Source organism: Eublepharis macularius, chromosome 4 (genome assembly GCF_028583425.1).
Source record: "Eublepharis macularius isolate TG4126 chromosome 4, MPM_Emac_v1.0, whole genome shotgun sequence".
Lineage (NCBI taxonomy): Eukaryota > Metazoa > Chordata > Lepidosauria > Squamata > Eublepharidae > Eublepharis > Eublepharis macularius.
The window spans coordinates 154880585-154907615 of record NC_072793.1 but is presented as its reverse complement, the minus strand read 5'-3'; the positions used below and the strand labels follow the sequence as shown (position 1 = coordinate 154907615).

The 27031-nt window shown below is 44.3% G+C and overlaps 1 protein-coding gene across 1 annotated transcript; it reads right to left on the bottom strand.

Annotated features, from left to right (window-relative positions):
- Positions 1-4059: 4059 nt before the first annotated feature.
- ZNF692 (zinc finger protein 692) lies at positions 4060-26850 on the bottom strand. Its single transcript, XM_054976430.1, has 12 exons — positions 26790-26850; positions 22460-22665; positions 21733-21764; positions 18802-19314; positions 17777-17828; positions 14158-14313; positions 12982-13110; positions 11488-11550; positions 9987-10065; positions 8327-8441; positions 6177-6276; positions 4060-4378 (listed from the first exon to the last, which is right to left on the bottom strand). The coding sequence occupies exons 2-12, from the start codon at positions 22645-22647 to the stop codon at positions 4060-4062; spliced, it is 1746 nt and encodes a 581-aa protein (XP_054832405.1). The 5' UTR covers positions 22648-22665; positions 26790-26850.
- Positions 26851-27031: the final 181 nt, after the last annotated feature.

Here is a 27031-nt window from a genome sequence, read left to right as displayed (position 1 = left end):
CCAATGTAATGATAATTGGGCGCTCAACAAGATTACAATCCGGGATTTTTACCCACTGCCTTTAATCCCTGAACTGCTGGAATGGCTCCAAGGAGCTACCCAGTTCACCAAACTGGACCTGCAGGGAGCATACAACCTGGTCCAGATCTGGCCAGGGGGTGAATGGAAAACTGCCTTTGGAACCTGGTATAGACAATTTGAGTATCTAGTCATGCCTTTTGGTGTCTGTAATGCTTCGGTGGTCTTCCAACCATTTATAAACTACCTGCTCTGTGACCTGCTTGATCAGTACATCGTTGTGGACCTTAATGACATTCTGATTTATTCTAGGAACATATCAGATCAGTGCTGGCATGACTTAGATGACAAGGGCTATACTTCAAGTTGTAGAAATGTGAATTTGATCAAACAGAGGTTAAGTTCCTAGGTCATCACATTTCCTCCCAGAGGATACAGATGGACCCCATCAAGGTAGATCCCATGCTATCTTGACGAGCCCCACAAACTTGGAAAGATGTCCAATGGTTCCTAGGGTTTGCAAATTATTACTGGCAGTTCATCCCAACTTTGCCGCAATGGCAGTTCCCTTGACCTGGCTGCTGCAGCCCCAGGCGCCCCTCAACTGCTCTACAGAGGCTCAGCAGACATTTCACGCCTTGAAGATTAGGTTTTTGACAGGTCCGGTGCTCGCATACCTGACCCACACCTCCCCTTCATTGTGGAAATGGATGCCTCAGACACGGCCCTAGAAGCCACTCTGGCTTTGCCCTGAGCATGACATTTGATTTTATTGCTTATCATTTGTGGATGTACATTCTGGAGGCTCATAATTCGCCCTTGAGCATAACAATGAGAAAGGCAGACTGTAAGTGAAGTAAATAAATGAGTAAGTGTTCTAAGTTTGAAGTTCTATCCATTGATTCCAGAAAACCTTGCGAGCAGAGGGGGGGGGGGGTAGAAAAATTTACCAACATGCTTACAATCATTTACAGGTTTATGTGGGAGTACTTACTTATGCAGTGGTACTTAGGCAAAATTTTGCAGCAGACCAAAGATGCTTGTAAATAGTTTCTGCCAGAAAGCCCTCAAGCAAGGAAGGAATGTATCAATCTTCCCCTGTTCTTTTTCCTCAGAATCTGGTATTCAGAGATATATTGCCTTTGAACATGGAAGTTTTATTTAACTACCATGGCTAATAGTTGTTGAGAGATTTGTTGGAGAGCAAGTCTAATTGACTCCAAGGTAAGTATATAAGAGGGTAGCTGCCTAAGGCTGCAATCTGAAGCACGCTTACCTAGGAATAAATCCACTTGAACTTAATGGGATTTACTTCTGAGTAGACATCCTTTGGACTGCTGCCTATAGATTGAATCTCACGAAAGACTTGTGTCTTCACAATAATTATTGTGCAATGGAAGCACTAAAATTGCTCCTTGATGTCTGCTTGCATTAAGTGAAAGTGACTGTATCCTATCCTTTTTTCCCCTTTAGTCTGATTAAAGCTCTTTGACTAAAAGTCTTGAGCAGTCAAAACTCATCTAGACACAATACTAAACCAGTGAAAGAATCTTACAACAGCAAGGATAAAATTTGGAGATCTGTCAGATAAAAAGGAGTAAAACTAGATTATGATGAGACAAGAATGAAAAATTAACAACATAGTGTGTTAAAAACCTATTTCTAAGGCTAATAAAAAGAGGACACTCCAGCAAAATAAGTATTAAAGTACTGATTTTCCCCAGATAACAACCACAAAGGCGGTCTGGATAAGAAATCTTTCTTAACCTTCCCTTCATAACAGGAGTGGACTATGCAGTCAAATGAGTTAATAAGAAAGCTCTAAAATTTGGGGTAGTTAGATAAAAAGCATAAGAGGGCAATGATTTTGGTGGGGGAATACCAAAAAATAAAGAAGAACAAACCCTGTGGGTATGAGACCATGTGCTTAAATAATCCCTTTCTCAGATATTCTTCTTAATATTGGACTTAATAACTGCAAGTTCTAAGCCCTGAACAATATCAGGATTTAATCCAATAAAATGAAATTTTGTATTTAGAATCTTGGACCAAGAGGAAATGTAAGAATCTGCTTTTAATAAGGATAGATATCCAGAGTTACTATTAAGCACTTGAAGGTGAAAATTAAATGCTAGTTGCCATGCCCTAGCCTCCAAAGATGGTTGACCCAATTCTGCTTGTAGGGACACACCCACTACAGATTTTGGTACATTAGTCAGTTTACGAAGGAAGTGGAGTAGGGTGCAATGGCAATCTAATAGGTACATGAAAGATTTAAAAGTTATACAGGATGCCTACTGATAGACAGGAGAGAGAAGAGGCCACAGTCCGAGTTCTTCTGTACTACGGAATGCCACCTGAAGGTGTGCTATTGGCTGGAGGATTTAGCTTCCTGAAAATCACACCTTTGGGGGAAATTCTTACCTTTCTGTATCCATGAGGAATAAACACCTTATTTTTTAGGCTTCAGCATTTATGGACAATGCCTGATGAATCTCAAAAGTAACAGAAGTGTTGGTTGAGGTTTCTGTGCTCATCACAGCTCCTTCCCTGTCTTTACAATAGTTAATCTCCATGATTAGTAATAAATTATGTAAAATAAGTTTAAAATGCATAAGCTGCAAAATCCAGCTTTTCAGGGTACAGAATTCTGGTATGTTTGCCACAGCTAGGCACTGGAGCTTGAACTTTGCTTATAGAAGGCCCTTAAAGCAGGAGAGACTGCAATGCAGTGAGAGAGTATGCTTTGCATGCACAAGGTCCCTGGTTCAAGCCCAGCCAAAGGATAGCCAAGTGTTAGGAAATACTCTTTCCTGCTTGAAAACCACTGCAAGTATAGGTACAGTCACCACCCAACTAGCAAGTCCAAAGTTATCCCTGAAAAGCAGCTTCCTTCCTCAGCTGTCAACCAAAATGATCCCTGACAGCAGGTTGGAAAGAAGGTTAATGTCTGAGAACACCTGGAACGATTCCCTAAGAAGACCTCTCTTGTTGCTAGGTCCTCTTTCACATAATTAAGGAATTCCAGGGGACTCCAACTCTAAGTGAATATGAATATCTCCTGTCACCTGAAGAAGGCATCTTGCAGCTGTTTTTGTGATCTCATTTTCCAAGATGAAAGAGAAGGGAGAGAATGATGGGGAAATCGGTTTGAGCTTTCAAGCTTATGAAGACGTCGAAACAGAGATGAGTTTTCCTTCTTTATAAGCAGTAAAGGCAAGGTGTGTTGTGCAGCAGGCACAGCAGTGATGATCAGAAAACACGCACGAATGCCAGCAAAGCAAGAGAGACCAGTACCAAAAGCCGCTCTCAAAGTGCCCATTTGCTAAACAGGGCACTAAATTGTCACATGGTATTTTAAAAACTATCATCACTACTATGGGGGACTAAAGCTTGCTTTAAGGGGAAAACCCGATGTCAAAACAAAATTAGGCAAACAGCCCTATTAATTAAGCAAGCAAAAGCTCTCTTTTCATCTGAAGAAGACTGATGCATCCTGGGTTTTCAATTTGTATCACAGTAAACCTGTCCAAATCTTTATTATTTTTAAGCTGGAGTTTTCCCCAACTATATTAAAAGGAAAACCAGGGTGAAGATGGATGTAACCTTCCTAGGGGAATGAGTGTTACTGTTTCGGCTGTGAGACAATCCCCCCCTCTCAAGATATGTATTATGGATGGTGCTCCTAATTGGACCTCCTGAATGGGGCCCACTGGGTCTAAAGAGAACTATGGGAGCCGAGGTCCACAAATCGAAGGTTCCTATTGGACTGCTTGATCACTCTGTAACCAGGGATGGCTAAGCCCAAGACTGTCTTTGGTTGCCAGAACTAAGTGAAAAAGGAGCTGTGCTCATGGAATGTGGTTCGAAGACCATTGCCTCAAAGGTTTCCGTGCACCTTTAGTAGTGCTCTGTAACCTCACTCAGCACTTGACCCCTTGAGCCAGTCACTTAATAGAAACACTTCTAGAGCCTATTTGCTGCAAGAAGGATTAGATAGAAATCCTCTCTGTCGCTGCACTAGCTGTTTTGTTGGCTCCCTCAGTGCATAACCACCGTGGCAGTGAGGGCAGACTCCTCCACCCTCTTTTCTGTGTTAATGGGCTGGCTTTGAGGGAGGTGTTCCAGATGCTCCATAGCTAGTGGGACACACAAGGTTGGAGGCTCTGGCACAAGCTGGGGAGGCCCAGTGGCTGCTTCAGGGTGGCTTTTGCTCTTGTGAGCAGTGACATTGTCTTTCTTCTCAAATTTCTTGCCACAGAGGTCACAGGAAAACTGGTAGAAGGAATCAGCATCATGTTTCTTCATGTGCCAGTTCAAGGAGGCCTTTTGGCGACAGGTAAACCCACAGATCTCACACCTGTGCAAAGAGGAGGGACAGGGGACAAAGGAACACACAAGCACTGCTGTGTTAAAGGAGACCAATGGTCCTTTCGGATCAGTGCACAGTCAATTAGAGGACACCCAAAGTACAAAGCAAGATGGGATGGCTCTCATCATCTTCTCCTGTTTGTCCTCAACATGTCAGAGGATAACCCTCTCCTTGAACATGGAGGGTGCAATCTGAGTTACCTCTGCTAGAAGCACGCCTCCACAAATGATCTAAATTTCCAAAAGCAATTTATATCAATGGTGATGGCAACATCCGAAGATGATTTATCCTGTATGCTGGATATGCATTTATTTATGTCTCCCTTTTCAGACAATTCTCTCCCAGAGTGGTTCACACCGTAAAGAGAGGCAGACTCTGCCCACATGATTAAAAAGCCAAGACATGCAAAGGGGAGAGAAGGGGAAGGTAGGGAGATCAGTGAGGGTTTATTTATACATTACATTGTTCTTGCATCACTTCCTCCCCATGACCACCCTGGCTATTGGGATTGCAGCACAAGGAGAGAGGGGCTTAAATTGTCCCACCCCCCCACTATTTTCCCAACCCAAAATGGCCCTGCAGAGCCACTATTATGGAAGTTTACATGTAGCTCATCAGTATACATGTAGCATATCAGTATATACAAACTTCCCCTTGGGGCAAGAAGTGACTCTCCAGGGCCCTTTAAGTTTGAGAAATGGCACTGGGGAAAGGCTTGAGCCCCTGTTACCACATGGCATGGTCCCAATCTGAATCGAGCTCCTGCATGCCTGAGAATTAGGTTCTGAACACAGAACTCCAGGAGTATGTCTGATCAACAGGACTGAGGTGGGGGTGGGGTGAGAAGAAAAGACATGAGGCTTCTAGACTCTTAAAATCATGCCTTGCTTGTGCTCCGGCTTGAATGGAAGTGCGGCAACTCTTCCAAAGTCTTTGCACTGTATGTGGTAATACACATTTTGGATTTAAGATAATGCCAACTCCAATCTGTTTCCAATCGGTTGTGTTTTTAACAGGGAGAGAATAATTGTGTAGAAATTGATGCTGCATGCCAACTATCTAAAGCAAGTATTCATTTGAAAGTTAGGAGAGGGAACTCCATAAACAGGGAGCCACGACAGAAAAGGCTCTGCCTCAGAAGGTGAGATGAACAGACAGAATAGGGCCACAATAGAAGATCTTAAGCTGCTAAGTGCCGTCATATTGAAATTAGACTTCTAGGCAGGCACTGTACATAAGTAGACGCACAATGTCACTAAGATGGCTGAAATGGATTTCCAATGGCTGAGGCAAGGCTTCAGTGTTCTGAAGACCTCTCTCCATAGCCAGCAAAACCAGCAAAATTCAAAGGATGGTATGCACAGGTAAGAGCACCCATGCAAATATGGTCAACTTTGGTTCATGAAGGGCAGAGAACCCAGTTTTTCTTGGCATAGAATTTGGCTAATAACTTTAAGATATTTTAGCATGGAGTACCAGCCCACCTATCTAATTGCAGACAGTGATGTAAAATGGTAAATGCTTAAACAATTAAGGAATAAGGATTCATTTGTCTTTTATATGTTGCTATGAACGGTTAAACCTTTTCCAAGCTTGGTAAACCAACAAAGGTTTACATGTGCATTCCAGGATTACCTGTGCCTGCAGAGGGTGTTTTCCAGCACTGGCCCTAAAGTTGTCTGTGCACAAAACAGGCACTGCAGCATATTAACATTATTTTTTCGTAACAAAGAGCAGTAGTGGGGCTGATAAGATATAAGAATATGCAAGCTGGGGGATTACTCACTGTAAGGGCTTTTCTCCTGTGTGGATCCGCCTGTGGATGATCAAGTTACTGCTAGTGCGAAAGGAGCGGGCACAGAACTCACAGATATAGTCACGTTTGTCTGCAAGAGAGAGAAAAGCACCTCAGCGGCTACTCCAGAGCAAAGGGAACAGGCTGCAAGGCAGGTGAGGGGAACACATTTTTTCAAACTAATGCTATGTCTTTGTAAAATTGTGTTTATTTACCCTATGGCATTGTTTATGGAAATGTCCTTGGAATTGACTGTCCTAATCTCACACTGTGTAATCCACCTTGAGTCTCAGTGAGAAAGGCAGACTATAAATGACAAACAAACAAACATTGTACTTATTTCTAAACAATGCATGCATGCAAAACAACCCCTACAATGCATATATGCAAAACAACCCCTACCTCTATACATTTATATTCGTATCTATAATTAAAACATATATACATGTATCCAAAATTTCACATCCAGCTGTCCATTAAATCCAACACAGAATATTTTCTCTCTTCACGCGTGTGTTACGTGCCACCAAGATGCTTCTGACTTATGGTGACCCTCTGAATTAATGACCTCCAAAATGTCCTATTATTAATAGCCTGGCTCAGATCTTGCATACTGAAGTTTGTAGCTTCCTTTATTGAGTCAAGCCACCTCACTTTGTCTTCCTCTTTTCCTATTGCCTTCAGCTTTTCCTAGATTTTCACATACCATTCACATACCATGAGCAATCCTATTTTGCTGTACAGACTACATTTTTAAATTCTTGTGTCTATGTACATGGTAGTATAGGCTTGCATGTTTTGTGCTACAGGGGTAGATCACATGCCTGACATGCAGAAGGTTCCAGGTTCCATCCCTGGCATGTCTACCTGAAATATCTCACGTAACAGATGCTAGGGTAGAACTGTCTCTGGCTGAGACCCTGGACAGCTCCTGCTGCTGTTAGGTGAACCTATGACCTCAAACAGTGTAAGGCAACTTCACAGATCTCATCTTCCAATATTCTTTCTCCTATGCACACTCAAGCAAGCTTGTCCATCTCGTAGCTAACCACTTAGCCCACTTTTGGGAGCTTTCTGTACGTGTGGGTTCAGTTGCAACTGGGACATGTGCCAGAACATTCATACAATTGTTTTGCAAGTGCTGAGAGATGTGCTGATCCCCTAGGCTCTCATGCTGATTTGCTCAGGCAATTTCCTTCTTTATTCAGAGGCTGCTGATTCTGCAGCCAAATAAGAGGAAAGAAAGGCATCCTTTCTTGTAGTGCTTTCCCAGAGGAAGCAAAATAGAAATGAACAGGAATGTGTGTGTGAAATGGCAATGCACATTCTGAAGCAATCAAATGATCTTCAAAATCCCAGTGTTAAAAAAAAAAGGTCCCTTGAGATAATGGCTGCTTCCACACATGTTGGATAATCCACTTTCAATACTCTTTAGTGTACATTTGAAACTGATTTTCCATGTGTGGAACAAAAAATCCATTTCAAAAGGATTGCAAAAGTGCATTGAAAGTGCATTATTCAACGTATGTGGAAATGGCCAATATCACTACAAACGCGTACACTAAGCTATGTTCCATTGAGTCAGAACATCAGCCTATCAAGATTAGTACTGCTTGCTGTGACTAGCAGCAGCTCTTCAGGGTCTCAGGCATCACCACCTGCTACCTGATCCTCTTAACTGGAGCTACCAGGGGATGAACCATGGACCTTCTGTATGCAAAGCAGATGCCCTGTGGCTTCTTCTTCTGCTACTATCTGGAGAGGTACCCTTGGCACCTAATGCTATCTACCTAGCCTTGGTCATTTGCTGAAGGGACAGATAGCTCAGCTTGGTTGAGGAGGAAAATGAATATGCCTAGAGAAATATATGTCTGGATGTTTTTGGAGAGATCAAAAGGGATAACACAGGGTGTTTGCTATAATCCACTTTGCATGGGCCTGATGTGAAGAGGGTGGACTAAAAAAACCTGGGATCTCTACAAACTGCTGTTATCATGCACAGTATGAAAGTAAACGGGAACCACTAGAGAGGGTTCCAGGTGAAGTTAGGGCAAAAACTCTTTTTAGAGCTGGAGTGAGAAAAGGGATCCGGCAAGGCGGAATGGAAAAGAGTCCTCAGAGAGTGTTGGTGGTGGGCTCACCGCTGTGCAGTTTCTCATGCTCTTTGAGGTGTTTCTTGAAGTTGAAAGACTTGCCACAGCTGGGATCAGAGCAGGTGAACGTTTTTTGGTGAACATGCTGGTATTTCTTGTGGTGCTAAAATAAATAAATAAATAGCCAAAACAGAACAAGAAGGATTACTTCTCTGGTAAAATTAGATTAGAAAAAAATGGTCTCTGTGTGTCTCAATCTGTTAAGAAAACACACTTTTCATGAGGGAATAATATATCACACAAAGGGATAATTTATCTCTTTATATTGCATGTATGTGCTTCATTATTCATTTTTGAGTGGTGCCTAGGGATTTTAAGTGATACATTAATAGCCACATCATTAAAAAAAAAGAAAAATGGTAACATCAGAAATGGCCCTTCTAGAATTTCCTGTGACACAAAACACATGTCAGGGCATCAGAAATCACTTTACAATAAAAAAAACACTCTGGTCCAGCCTCAATACCCACAAGCACAAGATGATGAAGAAAGCTCCACATGACTTCTCGTTCCCAACATTTATTTATTTATACTCCATCTTTGTCCCCAGTAGGGCCCCAAGAGGCTTACTTCATCATTAGTGGGGAGGTAGTTGTGAATTTCCTGCATTGTGCAGGGGGTTGGACTAGATGACCCTTGAGGTACCTTCCAACCCTATGATTCTATGATTCTCCGCTCCTCCATTTTATCTTCACAATGATTGAGCTGAGAAAGAATGCCAGGGCCCAAGGTCACTCGGTGAGATTCCATAGCAGAGTGGAGATTCAAACCTGAGCTTCCCAGAACCTAGTCTGACACCCTAACCAGTACACCATGGTGGCTCAGAGCATATTGCTTCAAAACATGGAGGTTCTATCAAAATGTGTATTTGCGAACATAACTCTGCTCTATAATTCCCTCTGCTTAGGTCCTCAGAGCTGACAATCACCAAAGTGTGGGGTGGGACTCCTATAGAAATGTTCTGTAGTAACCAAAAGGTTGTGTGTCATACATTTTCTCAGTAGGAGAACTACTATGCAATACTGCCAAACAGTGCCTGTGACTCAGTTTGACATGTGGAAGGTCCCATGTTAAGTTCTTGTCATCTCTTGTTATTGATATCATGGAGCAGGTGACGGTAAAAGACTTTCTCTGCCTGAGATGCTGCAGAGCTGATGTCAGTCAGCATGGAACTAGAGGGACCAAAGTCAGACTTGGTATAAAGGAGCTTGTTTTGTTCTCACACTAAACCTGCCAATTATGTCAGCCCAGATCATTGTTCCTCTTTCTACCCTTTGTGCATTTCTTTGCTGTCACTGTTAACTGAATACGCATTAGGGTCACATTTTTGTATTGTGTGGTTTAGGCATTATCTGCCTTCTTCAGGAAAGGGGAGAATGGAATTAACTGTATAATCACTATGGGGCATTACACAAGGAGGGTAACAAAGGGAACAATCAAAGTTAGTTTCACTTTGACCTCAGCATGTTATGCCTATACCTGATAGTCCTCTCAGCCCAAGCCAAGCAATCATATTTCCCAGCAGCCACTGGGAGTAGTAAGTAATGTCTAAGCAGCACTGCACTGATGCCTTCAGGAGTGAGGCCTACTCTCAGAACAAGCCTTTGTGTGTCGCCTCCCCTCCCTAACATTGTTTCTGGCCACTTACGTTCAAGTACTGGCGGTTGGAGAAAATCTTCCCACAGCCTTCGTAGTCACAGAGCAGGATCTCTCGCTTGGCTGCCTTCCTGTGGAAAAAGGCAAGGATGAGCATGAGAGATAAGGAGGGAAGAAGAGGAAACCCTTCAAAAACACCATCTCCAAAGATCAAACAGCATTACAGAACAGTGGATAGATGCTCCTCTGTTCCTTCTTGCTCCATCAGATCATTGAATGAAATAACTTATTCCACCCTCTTAGCACCCAGCAGTTTCCTAGGCCTTATACCCATGACCCACCTGAAATAGTCCAATCCTAAACCGAGTTACACTTTTCTAAGTCCACTGGAGTTAATGGGCTTAGAAAGGTGTATCACGGACCCCACCTTCACTCCCCTATTCTGAGGCAGATTTTCCCACCAAAATCAAAGATTACTTGTGGCTGAGCAGCCTCAAGTAGTGTGTCTTTGTTTATAGTTTAAAGTTCGTTTTGTCCTACCCTGAGAAGAAGTTTTTATATATATATATTTTATATATATTTTATATATATTTTATATATATATATTTTAGAAGCAGTTATATTTTTGGCTTTTTAGCCCACTTGATGAGGGGAAAAGCAGGAGCCCTCTTCTTCAGTATGGAAATGGCACTGGAGATGGTGTAAAGTTCAAAAATAAACAATAAAGGCAGGTATAAGGACAGTCAGGAAATGAAAGTGCTGAGGTAAAACTCGCAGGTAGAACAGAATACTCTTTAAGTTCCAGGCAAAACAGTTCCCTTTAACCTTAGTTTCTATGCTCAGTTCTTAATAGTGAGAGGTGGTTGGTTTAATTCTTTGGTTTCAATAACAATGTTTCTTTACAGAGTTCCTTTTTCCAGTTTAAGTTCCCAGACATTCATTCATCACCGTTTTCCTTTTTACAACACCCTCGTGTTCCTACTAAGAGCCATACTCCCTTTAGACAGTGGGTAGGAATTAATCTTCTTTTCGAAAGAACAACTAATCCTTCTTCACTTAGCTGAAATGGAAGTTTCCACTTACTATCCAAACCCTCTTTGCCACCATTGTGGCTATGTAAATAGGTTTCAGCTTGTGCTGGCTTTAATACTTATAATTCTTATGAAGAATTCTCCCTCAAAACACTGGAGTTACACTTAGGGCAACAGGTCTCTTTTCCTTCCTGCCAGAGGAGAACCTGTCTGACTTTCCCTGTCAGATGCTTAAACACAGTCTCCACTGAACTCAAAATCCTAACTGAAATGAAAAATCCTGTCAGCACCAACTGTCATTCTGACTAGCCAATCAGAGGGAAGGGGGAAGCCTGCTAATCAAGTTCTTATTCCAGGCCACTCTCAACTCCTTCTCCTCCAACCCTCTTGAGTGCTGCCCTGTGGAAACTTCTTTTTAAATTGCATTCCATTACAGGATGTAACTCTGTTTAGGATGGCACTGCAAGAGATCCAAGGATGTATTTTCCAGGGCTTCTGATAAAGCAACACATAATTACCCACCTGATTCTCTTTGGACCGATCTGGGCCACATCTTCATCACCAGGCTGTGCCCGCTTCTTACAGCTGTAAGGGAGAGATGCTTAGCAAATGGAACAAAAAAAAATTCCTTCTCCAGAAAAGCAGTCAAGCAACCAGTATATGGAAGAAGCACCCAAAGTGAAAAATTGGGGGCAGGGGGAACAGAGTTCAGTTCCATTAGCCCAGGCCAGTTGCTCTGGTTATTTGGGAGCCAAAGCCAACTCTATAGTTTTCAAAGATTTCCAGCAGGTCGTGAACTAACATATGGGAATGAGAACTCTGGGAACAGTAAGTTCCACACAGGAGGGTACAAGCTATGGATCTCTGTCTCAATACCCTCATCAAACTATAATTCTCAGGACTCTTGAGTCATCAAATCTTAGGTAACATAGAACCAATAAAAGGTGACTATATGGATTGCTTTGCTGTATAGATCCAAAGGTTTACTTTGCTGTATAGATCCTAGATCAGCATTCCTTCACCAGCAGAAGTCAAACAGATGCCTCTTGAAAGTCTCTCAGGCAGGCCTGACATAACTGCCATGTTCTGTTGTTTGATCCCAGCTTTAATCATGGAGACTCCATCTGGCTTGTTACAACCCATTTAGAGCCATGAATTTGTCTAGATTGGAATTTACTACAGAGTTAACACCAGAAATGAATTAGCCCCATTTAAAGTCAGTGTGGCTTTTAATCCTATCGTCATTTGGATAGCCAGTGTGGTGTAGTGGCTAAAGGGTCATAACAGGATCTGGGAGGCCATGGTTCAAATCCCCAGTCTGCCATGGCAGCTCACTGGCTGACTTTAGGCCAGTCATACTCTCTCAGTCTAACCTACCTCGCAGGATTGCTGTGAGGGTAAAGTGGAAGATAGGAGAACAATGTAAGCCACTTTGGGTCTCCACTGGGGAGAAAGATGGGGTATAAATGAAATGAACAAAAATAAACTAGCAGAATCTCCCACTTCCTGCTGCCACTCAGCTGGCCAGCAGGGGTGGGGGGAGCAAAGGAAACTGGGGAAGGCTGGGCAGCATAGCAACATGATGACATCACTCCCCACGCACCCACAAGTGGCATCACATTACAGGGTGAAGCCCTGGTACTTGGGGAAAAAGCACAGAGTTTTGTCCAAATACTAGAGTGGTTCCACTGCCCCCAGTGACATGATGATGTCTTTTCCAAGAGTGATTTCAGCACATTGCCAGCAATGTGTCAACATCGCCAGCAAACATTACCCAATATCTGCTAGTTGTTGGGGGGTCCTGGCAACCCTATGGGTTGTTGTTTGTGGCTCACTCAGAACCACAAACAACAACCCATAAGCTAAATTCCAAGCCTAAGAGTCCTTCAGCTCACACCTCTGGCTATGCCCATCTTTTGTAATGAGTTCAGGTGTTTGGCACCACCTTTCTGGTTCTCTGTCTGAGGTAAAAACCCTCCTCCTCTTCTCTTTCTTATGATGGACTTGTCCTCTCACCCTGCTTCACCACCCTTCTCCTCTGAGGGGCTGTGGCTAGGGGGGAACATTTCGCTGGACAGCTGGTTCTCTTTCACAGGCCCCTTGAAGCACTTGGTCACGTTTTGATGTCTTTGTAGCCTGAAGTCCCTACAGATAAGCAAAATTTACACAATTTAATTCCAGCTTCTGACTAGTGCTTGGTCTGCTAGAGACATCAAAGAGCTATTAACAAAGAATAAAGAGAGTAATATTTGCAGATCAATTGGAATTGCCACGTACATTACCTCACAATCGGTCAGCCTCTGGCATTCATACCACAAGTGGTATGTGCCTCAGGAGTTTGGAACACACCTTGAAAGAAGTGGGAATGTGTGCAGGCCTGACCACGGCACAGAGTTTATACCTGCATCTCCTGTGTTGCACTGCTTCCCACTCAGGAAACCAGATGCAGGCGCATATCAGAATGCAACTAAAGTGGCATTTTCTTCTGCTTTGGACTTGACGTGGCCAGCATGACATTCAGTCAAAATCAGCCAGGGTGAAGAGGCATTCCCAAGCGTTGGAGAAGCAGACTGCTCCAAGGCTTTTGTGTTTAGGACAGAGAATGCACAGTGAAACAAACCTTTTCCTCTACACTTAGAACAAGTCTGTCATTACCCTAGGAGTATATCCACAGCAGGGGGAATAAGTCAACTTCCCTGCACTTTGCATGCATGGTTCATCTCAGACCAGTCTCCACTCTTTCCCTGCTAATCTATCCATCTAGTACATTTTCATCTCACCCTTCCTTCAAGGAGCTCGGACCACTATGAGAGTGAGCCATTCAAAGTTCACCCACCTTGTGATTGCCCTGTGAACTGTCCCCCCCACACACACTTGTTCAGATGAATGGACAAACCCCAGTTTTATTGCTGGAATTAAACTAATGAGATAACTGGGCTGAAACCCCAATCCAAGTTGCACCAACACACCGCTGCTTTTCAGGGCCTAATAAAATGTCTGGAATTCCAGTCTATCATCATACGCATTTTGACCCTAAGGGTGCATAAAGACCAGGCTGTGAAGGTGAGAGGAGAGTAACCTTCATGTGCACAGCAAGAGTCACATGGCAAAGAAGTTCCCTTTGTTCAAGGTATCAAGCATCAACACTGAATTAGAAGCTGCTTCCAAAATGCCCCCTAAATTTCAGTCTACCTGTCAAGGGAAGGATGATAATTTTCATCTCGCAGGTCATCTGCGTATGCCAAGTGGTCTTCCTCTGCCAAATCCTCTTCTCCTCCTTCTCCCTCCTCCACTTCTTCCGGTTGGTTGGGCTCTGACTCCAGCTTTCTGTCTGGCAGAGGCAAAGTGCTGCAGAAAGGGAGAAATAATGAAAGGAATGTATGCAACGTTCTAAGATCTGTCAGCCAGGAACAGACCCCAGTTCACGTACTTCAGCCACTCCCAACCTTAAAAGCAGGAAAATTACTGGTATCTATTTTACTGTATTTCAATACATTTATAACCTGCTCTCCCCGCAAGCAGGCTCAGAGTGGGTAACAACAATAAAAATCACATTAAAAACCATTAAATATATTAGTTCCATTAAAGCCAGTTTGGTGTAGTGGTTAAGAGCACGGGACTACAATCTGGAGAGCCGGGTTTGATTCCCCACTCCTCCATGAAAGCCAGCTGGGTGACCTTGGGCAACTCACAGTTCTCTGGAGCTCTCTCAGCCCCACCCACCTCACAGGGTGATTGTTGTGGGGTAATAATAACACTTTGTAAACCACTCTGAGTGGGCATTAAGTTGTCCTGAAGGGCAGTATATAAATCGAATGTTATTATTATTATAAAACATTAAAACCATAAAGATCAGTGCAAGAGGCAGAAACATATAACAGTGACCCATATGCTGAAACCCGATCTAATACGTCTCATGGTATGGGTGATGGCATGCCTGTTAGGTGTATCAGCAGGTGATCGGGAGGAGGGGGCTGCATTCTCCACTCAACAAGAGACTGGCAAAAAAGGAGCCCACCCAGCCCCAACCTCAACTGTATGCCCGGTGGAACATCTCTGTCTTGCAAGCCCAGCAGAAAGATAGTAAATCCTGCCAGGCCCTCGTTTCCAGTGATAGAGAGTTCCACCAGAGGGGTGCCAGGACCAAAAAAGCCCTGACCCTGGTCCTTGAGGCCAGGGACCACAGCCCAATCGACGGGGAGGGCAGGGGGGGTAGTCTGCCCCCAGCGCTGTCAAAGAGGGGGCGCTGGGCACAGCTGCAAGCCACCGTGAGCACGCAGGCAGCTGAGCAGAGGGCTGGGAGCCCACCCGTGCCATTCTCCTGCTCTGAGGGCAGGGGGGGGCATGGCAAGCCTGTCGTCCCATCAGTGTGCCGCCCGCCCGTGCGGCAAGCCGGCTGCCCCAGCGTGCCATGGAGCTGGCAGCGGCAGCACAGGTGGCTGGGAGGCCACTCACGCCATTCGCCTGCCCCGCTGAGGGGGGAACCGAATGGTACAGGTGGCCTCCCAGCCACCTGCGCTGCTGCCACCAGCTCCACGGTGCTGGGGCAGCCAGCTTGCCATGCGGGCGGCGTGCTCCACCCCACATGACGATGTCATAGAAAAGATGTCATCACGCAGCTCCGGGAGCGCATGTGCATGCACACTGCATGCACACACATGGGGCCAGAATTGGGTTGCCCTCTGGCACTGGCAACCCTAGATCCGGCCCTGCCAGGGACCACTAGGTTTGTGACACTTTGACAGTGTTCTCTATCAGGACATCAGAGCTGCACTGATCAATCACACCAACCAGATGCTCCCATGAATTCCCAAGCAGGACATGAAGGCAAAAGCCACTTCACTTACTTGCAGTGAACCTCATCGGCATCTTGTTGCCAGTGGCACTACCAGTTTGGAGAGATCTATTTGGAGCTCTCCAGAGTCCACTACCTGAGCACATCTAGAGGTTACCCTCTATGTGAAACAGTAAACTGGACTAGGATGAGATCACTGTTCTGATCCAGAAGAACTCTTCTTATATCCTGTCGCTCAATTACACTCTCACTTGTATGCTTATCTTAGATCTCATTGCAGTGGTTGGTGGGGGCAGTTCATAGGCCAATCACAAGATGGGTAGAGAACTCTGAACATATCATTCCTCTAATGATCAGAGCTCCCTGGAGGAAGGTTGAGATATTGTCCTGATGTGGCCAGGCAAGGTTAGGTAGAAAATGCGATCATCTAGCAGAACACGATTCCACAGTCCTAAATTTGCAGTAATGAAAGTCTGTTCAGCCTCCTAAAATTGTGTTGGCAATTCTGGAGTGGAACATCCAAACTCTAGAGTTATAGATAATAGCAGGGGAGACGTGGCTTTTTCAGTGGTGCATGTGGTATGTATGTGTGTGAATAAATGTGTAGAGGCTCATGCAGTGAAGCAGCTGATTAGACTAGATCCTGATCAGTGAAACAACTTCCAGGAAGGCCACTTTGAAAAGGGAGAGGGGAGAAATGGCTGGTCAAACACACAGATTGTGCCCTCACACTATCCCTTCTTAAACTGGCCTTTGGATAGCAATAGTTGCTGATCAGAGACTTTGTATAACCTGTGCTGCTACTACACAATCACATACACATGAACTGACATCTTCCACCGTCTGCTGCTGGCCTGCTGGCAGAAAGAACACCCGAAGTCCCTGCTCCTTCTTCACCTCTATAGATCTGTCTAAGCTAACTAGGAGACTCCGGGTGGTGCAAAACGCTGTGGCACGGGTGTTATCAGGAGCGAGGAGCATGAATACCACTCTCATCTTGCAGTCACTCCATTGGCTACCTTTCAGTTATTGTGCTCAGTTCAAGGCACTGGCTATCACACAGGATGCTATTCACAGCCTTGGTCTAGCACACCTATGGGACCACCTCTCTTCCTAATGTTCCTCCTCCATGGCAGCTTCACTCATCTGAACAGGATCTCCTGCAGGTGCTACCCTCACATGGGTGAAATCAACAGCTGCCCGTACATGCGTATTCTCTGTGGTGGCACCCACCCGATGAAGCAGCCTGCCTGAGGAGGTCAGGAGAGACCTCACTTTCCGCCAACAATTCAAAACTGAATTATTCAAAAGAGTTTTTTTACTCAGATAGGATGGTTGTACTGTAGGGAGGGGGTCTCAGATGCTTTGCTAATGAGTTAGGGACCACAGACTTCAAGCATGATCCTACTGGGAAATTTCTATGTTGTCTAATGTCAGTCTTAGAATTGCTGATGCTCTGCTGCAGCATTTCTTCAACTCTGTATTGGATTTTTGCTAATGTTATGTCTTTGTAAACATGCATTTATTTATCCTATAGCATTGTTTATTGAAATGCCCTTAATATAGACTGCGCTAATTTCAGTCTATGTAATCCACCTTGAGTCTCAGTGAGAAAGGCGGACTATAAATGACACAAACAAACAAATAAAATTGACAATTGAAGAGCCACGACATTGCCCTTGTAGGAGGGAAACAGATATGGTCTAGGCTCACTGGTTGAAGGTTCTTCTATTAGATGGTCTTCCGGTCACTATTATTCTTTGTAATGGACTTTAGCCAAGGCAGAAAATTATCTTCCATCATTCCATGATTTTTGTTCTCTCTGCAGAGATTGCTTTGTAGTTCTGAATGGAATCGCTCATGCAGAGAACAGGAATGGCATGTCAGCTTAATGGCAGAAGCTGGTGATTGGGAGACATGAAGATCCACTCCCTCCACTCCCCAAACCCTCTGAGGTGTTGATGGGGCCACTGGCTGGTGTGGTTGGTCAGAGGGGAACAAGAAGAAGGCACTAACCTTTCAGGCACTGCGACTTCTGTGCTACTTGGAACTTCTTCAGAGGGAGTCGCTGCAAGAGAAAACACAGTACAATCAAAGACTGGGAAGACGGAGTCCCCAAACACAGTCAAGAGAGCAGCAAATTCTCAGGAATTCAGCCAGGCAAAACAATCAAGCTGTCTTTTGCAACCAACATCCAGTCCTGGGCATCATGTGACGTTCAGTTCCTTCCTAGTGCACTATAGCAGACAGTGCTAGGTTAGATGGAGGATATGGCTCAACACAAGGCAGTTTCCTCATCTCCAAGTTCCCAGTGGTGAGATGGCAGGTATGGGATTAGTAATGGTAGAAAATACTGCAGACCCCACCCCACCCCAAGTAGGTTCTGAGCATGAGAATTAGAAGCAATACTTTACAGAATCTATCTATCTATCTATCTATCTATCTATCTATCTATCTATCTATCTATCTATCTATCTATCTATCTATCTATCTATCTATCTATCTATCTATCTATCTATCTATCTATCTATCTATCTATCTATCTATCTATCTATCTATCGTTATAGCAAGTTCATGGTTTATTTTAAACATTTTTATCCCACACCTGCTCCAAAGAATTCAGGGAAGCATACACGGCCCAGACTTTCCAGATCTCTTGGCGCTCAAGAGCTCATCTTTCAACTGAGCTTGGAGCTCCAGTATAATAATATAATTATAATAACAACATTCCATTTATATACCGCACTTCAGAACAACTTAACACCCACTCAGACCAGTTGACAAAGTATGTTATTATTATCCCCACAACAATCACCCTGTGAGATGGGTGGGGCTGAGAGAGGTCACTCAGCTGACTTCAAGCAGAGGAGTGGGGAATCAAACCCGGCTCCCCAGATTAGAGTCCCACTGCTCTTAACCACTACACCAAGCAATTCCTTCAACTCCCTCCTGCCCTCCACCAAAGAAGAACCATTCCAGTTCCCACCATTCCAAATTGGACAACTTCATGCTGGCTTCCTACAGTCTGCCGACTCTCTTACCTGTCTCAGTATTGTTGCTATCAAGCAATGCTGCCTCCTCCCATGGGCCTGTTCCGCTGCTGGGTGACAAGCAGGTCATTTGTCCTTGGTCTGCACTGGCCTCATCCTCCTTAGAAGGTGGCTCTGCCTCATCTACTGGACACGGTGAGTCAGAAGCAAGTGCTAAAGAAAAGGCATGGGCCGCAGCTGCCCTGCGGAGAGAGCGCCTACGTCGGATGATAGGGGAGGGTGGAGGGCTGGGCTTGGAACTCATGGCTTTCTCCTGTCTGCATCTGGAGGTTGCTTTGCGTGGAGGTGGCATGGAGGGTAAAGGGCTAGGGGGACTCCAAGAGAAGGTGTGGCCGGCTAGGCACTCCCAGACCATGTCCCCGGAGGCTTCCTTCTGTGACAACAAGGAAGACTTCATGTCAGGGATGAAGCCACATTCTTGGCTATGGTTGTGAGAAAGGACAACAAGGTTCTGCAATGCTTCAGCAGGAAGAGGGGTGGCAGTAACACCGGAACTATCCTGGCCTGGAGGGGGAAAAGAGAGTCAGCGAGAGCGAAATCTGCTTGCCTGATTCCCCCCCACCCCATACAAAATTTCTCATCCACATGTTACAAGAATTCTACCTCATGATATAACCTATCACAATCCTAAGTATGGGATTCATATATTACGTCTATCTGGAAGAGTGATTTGCTACTGGGATGTTTGGGACGTAGAAGAGCGCCACCAATTCCCCTTGAAAAAGACAAACCAGACTATTAGAACTGCTAGTAAGTCTCTTACTAATTTTCCCTCAAAGAGGACAATTAAAACAAGATAGGTACAAACACTGTTGCACAAGGCCATTCGCCTGGTGAACAAAGAGAGCCATGTCAAAAGTCAAAGAGAAGCTCTCAGCTTATCTGCAGATCTTATTGCATATCAATTTACATGACATTTCCACAGGGATAAACATACTTGTTATGCAGTATTTGTCTTTTTTAAAAGTCATTAGAAACAGGGGACTGATCTATACAGCCACAAAAAGTCCTCATAGATTTGCACCAATTCAGAGTGCTGGCTAAGTGTTCTAGATTAGCTTTCTAATACTAACGTGCTAATTTTCTACATATGGAGACTTCACATTTTGTGGAGCATTCAGTCATGAGATCTCCCGCATATACTCTAAAACAGCCTTTCACAACCAGAGTTCCAGAGGACATTGTCAGGGATTCCGCAAGAAATCATGAAAAATTCTTTACAAATACATTTTCTCTACAATAATTGAGCAGTAATTGAATTGCGCTTCCCACATCAACTTTTTCTGGCTCGTAAATGTGTTCAGAAGTAGAGATATAGGTTCCTTGGGATTTTAAAAATTAATTTAGGGGTTCTTCCGCAGAAAAAAGGTTTAAAAAACACTATTCTAAAGTGATACAGAACCCAGACTAGGGTATTTGATTTTTCTGAACACAAAGAATGGCTCTTTTAAAATAGTATTTTTAACCATCTGTGAGAACTTGTGACTGTCTGTTACATTTAGCTCTTTTTGCAGTTTTGGGGAGCTAGAAAAGATCCTTAAGGATAAGGATGTGTTGCTGGAGACCAAGATCAAGAGATCAGTGCTAAGGTATTCCTCATTAGTATGCATGGATGTGAAAGTTAGACAGTGAAGGAAGCTGACAAATTGACTTATTTGAAATGTGATGCCAGAGTAGAGTTTTAGAGATATCATGGGCTGCCAAAAAGACAAATACGTGGGTTGTAGATCATATCAAGCCTGAATTCTCCCTAGAAGCTGAAATGACAATGCTGAGGCTATCGTACTTTGGTCACATCATGAGAAGACACGATTCTCTGGAAAAGGTAATAATACTAGGAAAGGTGTTAGGCAGCAGGAAAAGAGGAAGACCCAAAATGAAATGGCCTGACTCAATAAAGGAAGCCACAGCATTCAGTTTTCAAGATCTGAGCAAGGCTGTTAATTATAGGACATTATGGAGGTCTTTCATTCTTAGAGTTGCTGTGAGTCAGAAGCGATTTGGTGGCACTAGCGCGCACACACTGTTTAGCACATACATAGTGTTTTCAGTATTCAAAGTACTTTAAACATTCTCTTCTTGTAAATCTTACAACAGCTTTGTATAGGTCAGTACTAGGCTTGGATCCTGAGCATGCCTTCCACATGCATAACACCCCTTCCCACTGCCTGGACAGGCTTCATTTTCAGGGTAAGGACATTCCTCTGGTGCTAGGTGCTTCTGCTTATGCAAACTCAGAATTTTTCAAGGAACTGAAAAACCTAGTGCCAGAGGAGCACGCTCTGCGGTGGAGGAGCAACCCTGCAACTGACAAAGCACAACGCAAGCAGAAGCAAGTCTTAGGATCCATGATTCTCCTAGAAAAAGATATATCCCTTTCTCTTGTACAGATGAAAAGTTATACGAGAGCTTTAAACAGACTGAGATTGAACTTCTCTCCCATTTGGAACAGAACACCGTAAATCATAGAGTTGGAAGGAACCGCCAGGGTCACGTAGTCCAACCCCCTGCACAATGCAGGAAATTCACAACCCCCCCATACCCCCAGTGACCTCTGCTCCATGCCCAAAAGATGGCAAAACACCATCAGGATCCCTAGCCAAACTGGCCTGGGGAAAATTGCTTCCTGACCTCAAAGTGGTGCTTGGCCTTACCCTGTGCAAGTAAGAGGCCACAAGAAATGTTTGCAAAGCTTGTCCAAAGCTCTGGAATAATACAACCTATGAACCTACTTGCAACTATCCCTTTATCTATTTGCCACAAACAAGTAACAACACTCAAGCGACTATATTGTACTTTAAAGCAAGTTGTCAAACTGGCAATTGGTTGGTTGTATCCTTCTGATAGGATGTGATGAGATTTAACAAATTAAAGTTAATAAAAGGACCCTTTCCTCTATAGAAAACTAGTAAGGACTCTTACCTGTTTTTAGACTACAGCCTTGTGAACTGTACCTGCATAAAGAAGAGCAGAAGGTGAGCGAGTCAAAAACTCACAGAGAGGCTCTTAATTAATCACAATTTTTACAAACTAGGGACCTGCCAAGAATTGGAAGAAATGGGAAACAATGTGATTCCACCCCACATTCCAAAATCCCTCCTTTCCCAGATTTTCTAAGGGCTCAGATGCTACAGCAGCTCTCCTCCCCCCCCCCCCACAGCCATTTCTCCATTGGTAGGGGAATTGTGGCTCACTGGTGGAGCACCTGCTTTGCATAAGAAAAATTCCCAGTTCGATGCCTGGGATTTCCAGCTAAAGAATCTCACATGGCATGGGTTAGGAAAGGTCTATTTCTGATTGAAATAACTGTTTGACTTGGGCTACAGCATCCCTTCTGCAGCATTTTTAATCATTGTTGTGTTATTTTTAGGTTCTTTTCCCTTTGGTAAATTTATAAGGCCCCATTTTTCTGCAGACCTGGAGAGTCCCCTGAGCAGGTATTATGTGTGGGTGGCCTTATTATGCAGCTTGCGTAACTACATAGGGGCCAACACATATTCAATACTGTGATCACTGCTTTCAGCATACAAAACATTCCATTAAATAATCTAATGTTTGCCACTTAGCTAGTGTTCGGACCAAACTAGAAGAGTGGTAGAAAAAAATATTTGGGGAGCAATCCTACAAACACACACATACCCATTCTCACCTGTCAAGCAGGTACTTGGCAAGTTGGGAGTGCAAGGAAAACCCCAGCTGCTCCTTGAGCTGGCACCATTGTTCCAGGTGGCTGCCAATACGGATGCGGCATTTGCTGCGCCTGGCATCCAGCTCCTTGCGTTTCTGCTTGCGAATGGTTTCAGAGGCCCGCTGGCGGCCTTGGCGTCCATGTTCCATGATTTTAAAGGTGCCCTACTGAGAAATGGCATATTGGAGAAAGAGTCTCACGTTGCGCTCCCCAAGAATCGTACTGATCTGTGACCTACCAGTTAGTTACAAGTAGGGTTGTCTACTGGGGATCCCCCACCCCCACCCTCCAACCTCTGCTCCCACTTACTTGGCCAGCGGGGGGAAAGGGGAACGCGCCCCCCAGGGTGTGCTCCTGCGTGGTGCAGCGTGCTCCTGTGCAGCACAGTAGGCCAATTTCGGCCCCATTACAACACAAGAGAAGGGCACCATGTAGTAAATGACAGAAAGCAAACAATAGACCTACCATGGTCAGGTCTAGATGGCCCACAATAGTAACAAGACACTGTACAGCTGTTAAATAACACACATGTGCCAAAAATTTAAACAAAATATATCACATTTATCTAGATACTCCTGGTATCTGGGGCCCCATTTGGGTTTAGAGAAGTAAGATTACTTCTGTCTTTGGAATTCTGTCTATCCATGCTCTTGAGAAAGCTACACTGAAACAGGAATCCAGCTTACGACCCTGTTGAGCGGTTGATCGTTGTGACTGTTCCCCCGCATGTCCATTACCGCCGCTGTGGGCGCATCACTTCATCAGCTTGCTTTCAGCTTTGGGCTCCTGGAAAGGAATATACAGGAGAAGAGAGCTTGGTCTCTGTTACATTTGGACTTTTGTTTGCCTGGACTTTTCTGTGGGGTTGTCCTTCTGTGTAGTTTACATTTGTGACATTTGCCATTTGGAAAATGATGCTCTCATCTGTCATTGAGTCATTGCATTGATTGTGGATTAGTATTGATATATATGCTGCTTGTAAATCGAATGCACGAACACCTAGCTGTTCTAGATAAATGTGATATATTTTGTTTAAATTTTTGGCACATGTGTGTTATTTAACAGCTGTACGGTGTCTTGTTAATATTGTGGGTCATCTAGACTTGACCGTGGTAGGTCTATTGTTTGCTTTCAATCTTGGCCCCAAACAGGTCCAATTTAGCCCGCTGCAGACCACGAGAGTGCTCCCAGGGGCAGCATGTGGCCTGCGTGATGATGTCCTGGAAGTGATGTCATTGCACAGGCCAGAAGCGCATGCATGCTTTGCGTGCATGCAAGGGTGGCTCTAAGATAAGTGCTAAGTTTCTCACCTCCTGCCCAGAGGATAAGGAGACCTGGCAACCCTAGTTGCAAGTATGTTTTGTATCTGCGAGCAATTAGTCAACACACTTTATACAAAAAAACCCAAAACTAAACAGTGAGCCAATTGCAGTAACTACGTGATGTTATGGGATATTCACAAACATCCTGATTGGTTTATAGATATTAGGGAAAGATGACTTGCTTACACAGGGCCCAAAAATTAGAAGGGCCAGCTGACTGCTATTGGTAGGAAGGAGAGATGGAGGTACTGGGCACAGCTGAATATGTAATAACCCAAGAAAAAGAGAATATAAATTAATTACCATGAGAATCCTGCTAGATCCCTATTACTCCCATTTTAGATGGGACAGAGTGATCTTTCATAGGTGCTGATTTTGAAGATGGATATCCTATGTTCTGGCCAATGAGTAACAGCGTAGGCCTCAGAATTTCACAATGTTATTCTTTGTGATTTGACCAAATCATTCTGGGTCCTTCAATTCAAGTTAGTAAACATTTTACTCACTTGAACAGTTTCATTTATTTATAGAAACAATTTGACCCAGGTGGGTAGATTTCGGGCGTGAGAAATCTACTTTTCTAATCTTCTGCTGAAGTTTGGGATCTACCAGCTGGAGTCAGCATTTTATAAAGGACTCCTCCCAGGAAACAAAGTCCTTTATAAAATGCCACACCCCAAATGATACGCTGAGAATCTGCTTGTGCAAGTATTGACTTGCATCTCAGTTGTGACATATTTCTGAAAAACAGGTCACAGGCAACCATCTGATAGGTTAGCACTGCTGAGAGAGAAGGGATTATGTCTCCTTAGTCATCATTTATAAACAATAATATGTTAGCAGTGCTATTTTTGACTTTGCTAGGTAGGAATGGATGCAGCACACCTAACTGTTTTAGCTATGAGAGGCGGCCTTTGCTGGTGTGGAAACTTCCGGGATATGAGCTTTTGGGGAGAAGACTAGACTCATCCTGAGAGCTATATATAAGTCAGAGAGCACAGGAACTTGAGAGGATCTGGCTGCAGTCTACATTCCAGTGAGGTGCAGGATTAGCGATTGTGCTCAGGAAACCCAGGTTCCAATCCCCACTCCTCATGAAGCTCACAGAGTCACCTCGGACCACTCTCAACCTAACTTAATTCACATGGCTGTTGTGAGGAAAAAATGGAGCAGGAGAGAATAATGCACGCTACCCAGAGTTCCTTGCAGGAAGGGTGTAATACAAAGGTAATAGATACCAATAGGTCATAATCTAATTTCTTCACAAACCGGAATGAGAGAATTACCCCACATTTTCTCTAAGGAATTTAGAGTAATCTCATGAAGTAGGTTAAGGTGTAAAAGAATGAGTAGCCTATGGTCACCTGGGGAGGTTCCTGGTAGAACAGAGATTCGATCTCCATGGTCTCAAATAGCTGCTGCACCATTTGGTGAAGCTTTATTTATTGTGTAGGGCAAAAAAATGTAGTTGTGCATCTCAGCAACCCTCTTTAAAAATCTGATCATTAAAATGTATCACATTTCGTACTGGGGCCAGTTTCAGACATGACAGTCTTGCAATACTGCACCTCTGATGGAAAGTACATTCAGGACCACATGGACCTAGCATGGCCAGGGAGGCTGGTTGTCATCTTTTTAACTGGCCCTGCCTTTAATAGCAATCTGACATGCAGAAGCCACACGAGTGAAGCTTTCCGCCATCTCCCTGGGGTCATGAAAAGCTCCACTTGCCTCATTTCTTAATGACAACTTAAAGGTACATGAGCAAAAAGATGGCAATCCTATGTAAAAATTGACAATTGGCTTTGCTTCTACAACCTAGTGTTGACAACTCTGGGACGGGAAATTCCTGGAGATTTGGGAGTGCAGCTTGGAGAGGGCATGGTTTGGGGGAAAGATAGGACCTCAGCCGCTATAATGCCATAGAGTCCACCCTCTAAAGTAGCCATTTTCTCCAGGGGAACTGATCTCTGTCATCTGGAGATAAAATGTAATTCCAGGGGATTGCCAGCTCCCACCTAGAGGTTGGCAGTCCTACTACAACCACCTTCAATAAGGGATGGAAATAAAGCCATAAATGGGGCAGATACACTCGATGCTCTGTAGGATTTTGGCAGCTATTATCTGCCCACCTTGATGGTATCACTCTACTCCCACAGCTGAAATGGAACTCTTCGATCCTAAAATTGCCATGCTGCAAGATGAAAAAGCAAAGAAACAAACTGATGCAGTAGGGAAAATAATTTATGCAGCTTGACAATCCCTAGGCATTTTGTCTGCTTCTCAGGGGGATCTGTAAAAAAATATACAGACATAAACAAAGCTGAAAAGTAGACAGATGAATCTTCTAAATGACATATTTAAAAACAAGCTTTAAAAGGCAGTGGTAGTCGAGCATGTAAGAAATATAGTAGATACACTGATGTCCCAAAAGTGAGGAACTGGTGCATACTGATTATGCAACCAAAATGTGTGGCAGTGTTCAAGCTGAATAAATTATTCTTCTCACTGCATCAATTGTTGCTTTTTGTTGTTGTTGTTCTGGTTATTTTCCACATACATGCTGGAAGTTGACCATGTCACTTATGCGTTTTGTACAGCAACTAGCACTAAATTAACTTGGAACGGCTACTAGTGATGGTGGTGGTGCAATATAGTTGTGCCCCAACTCACTACCAAAGGACTACGCTTCAATGCAGCTACTCCAAACCCCCAATTCGCGCAACTCTCCCGCTCTACAAAATAATTGCCCCGCCTCAACGCAACGCTTCTAACCACACCCCCATCCCTCAAAGCCGTGCCCCGTTCCAATCTCTACCTTCCCTTCAATATTCCCACCCGCCCCCCGACTCGGGCCAATGACGACCTGTCTTCCTGAGCTCTGGCCAATCAGAGGCCATCGCTCTGTGTCAGGAGCCATTGGCGTGCCACTTCCCTCCATTACTCGCGCACCCCTCCTCCCCACCAACCGTTTCGTTCAAGCTTCGCCCTGAAGCACGAGACTTCTCGTCGTCAGTGAGTCCATTTGCGTTGGTGCGGAAAGCGCCAGTCTTACATTTGCTGGGCGCCCTGTTGATCCAAGAAGTGGGGCCCACACCGCAGCCTCCGTGGCCCCTTTAAGAGGGATGATTTCTCCCCCTTCCTCCCACCCTTAGCTTACACAGGAGAGGAAGAGCGACAGAATATGGCCGTTGAGGAGCGAGAAAGCGTT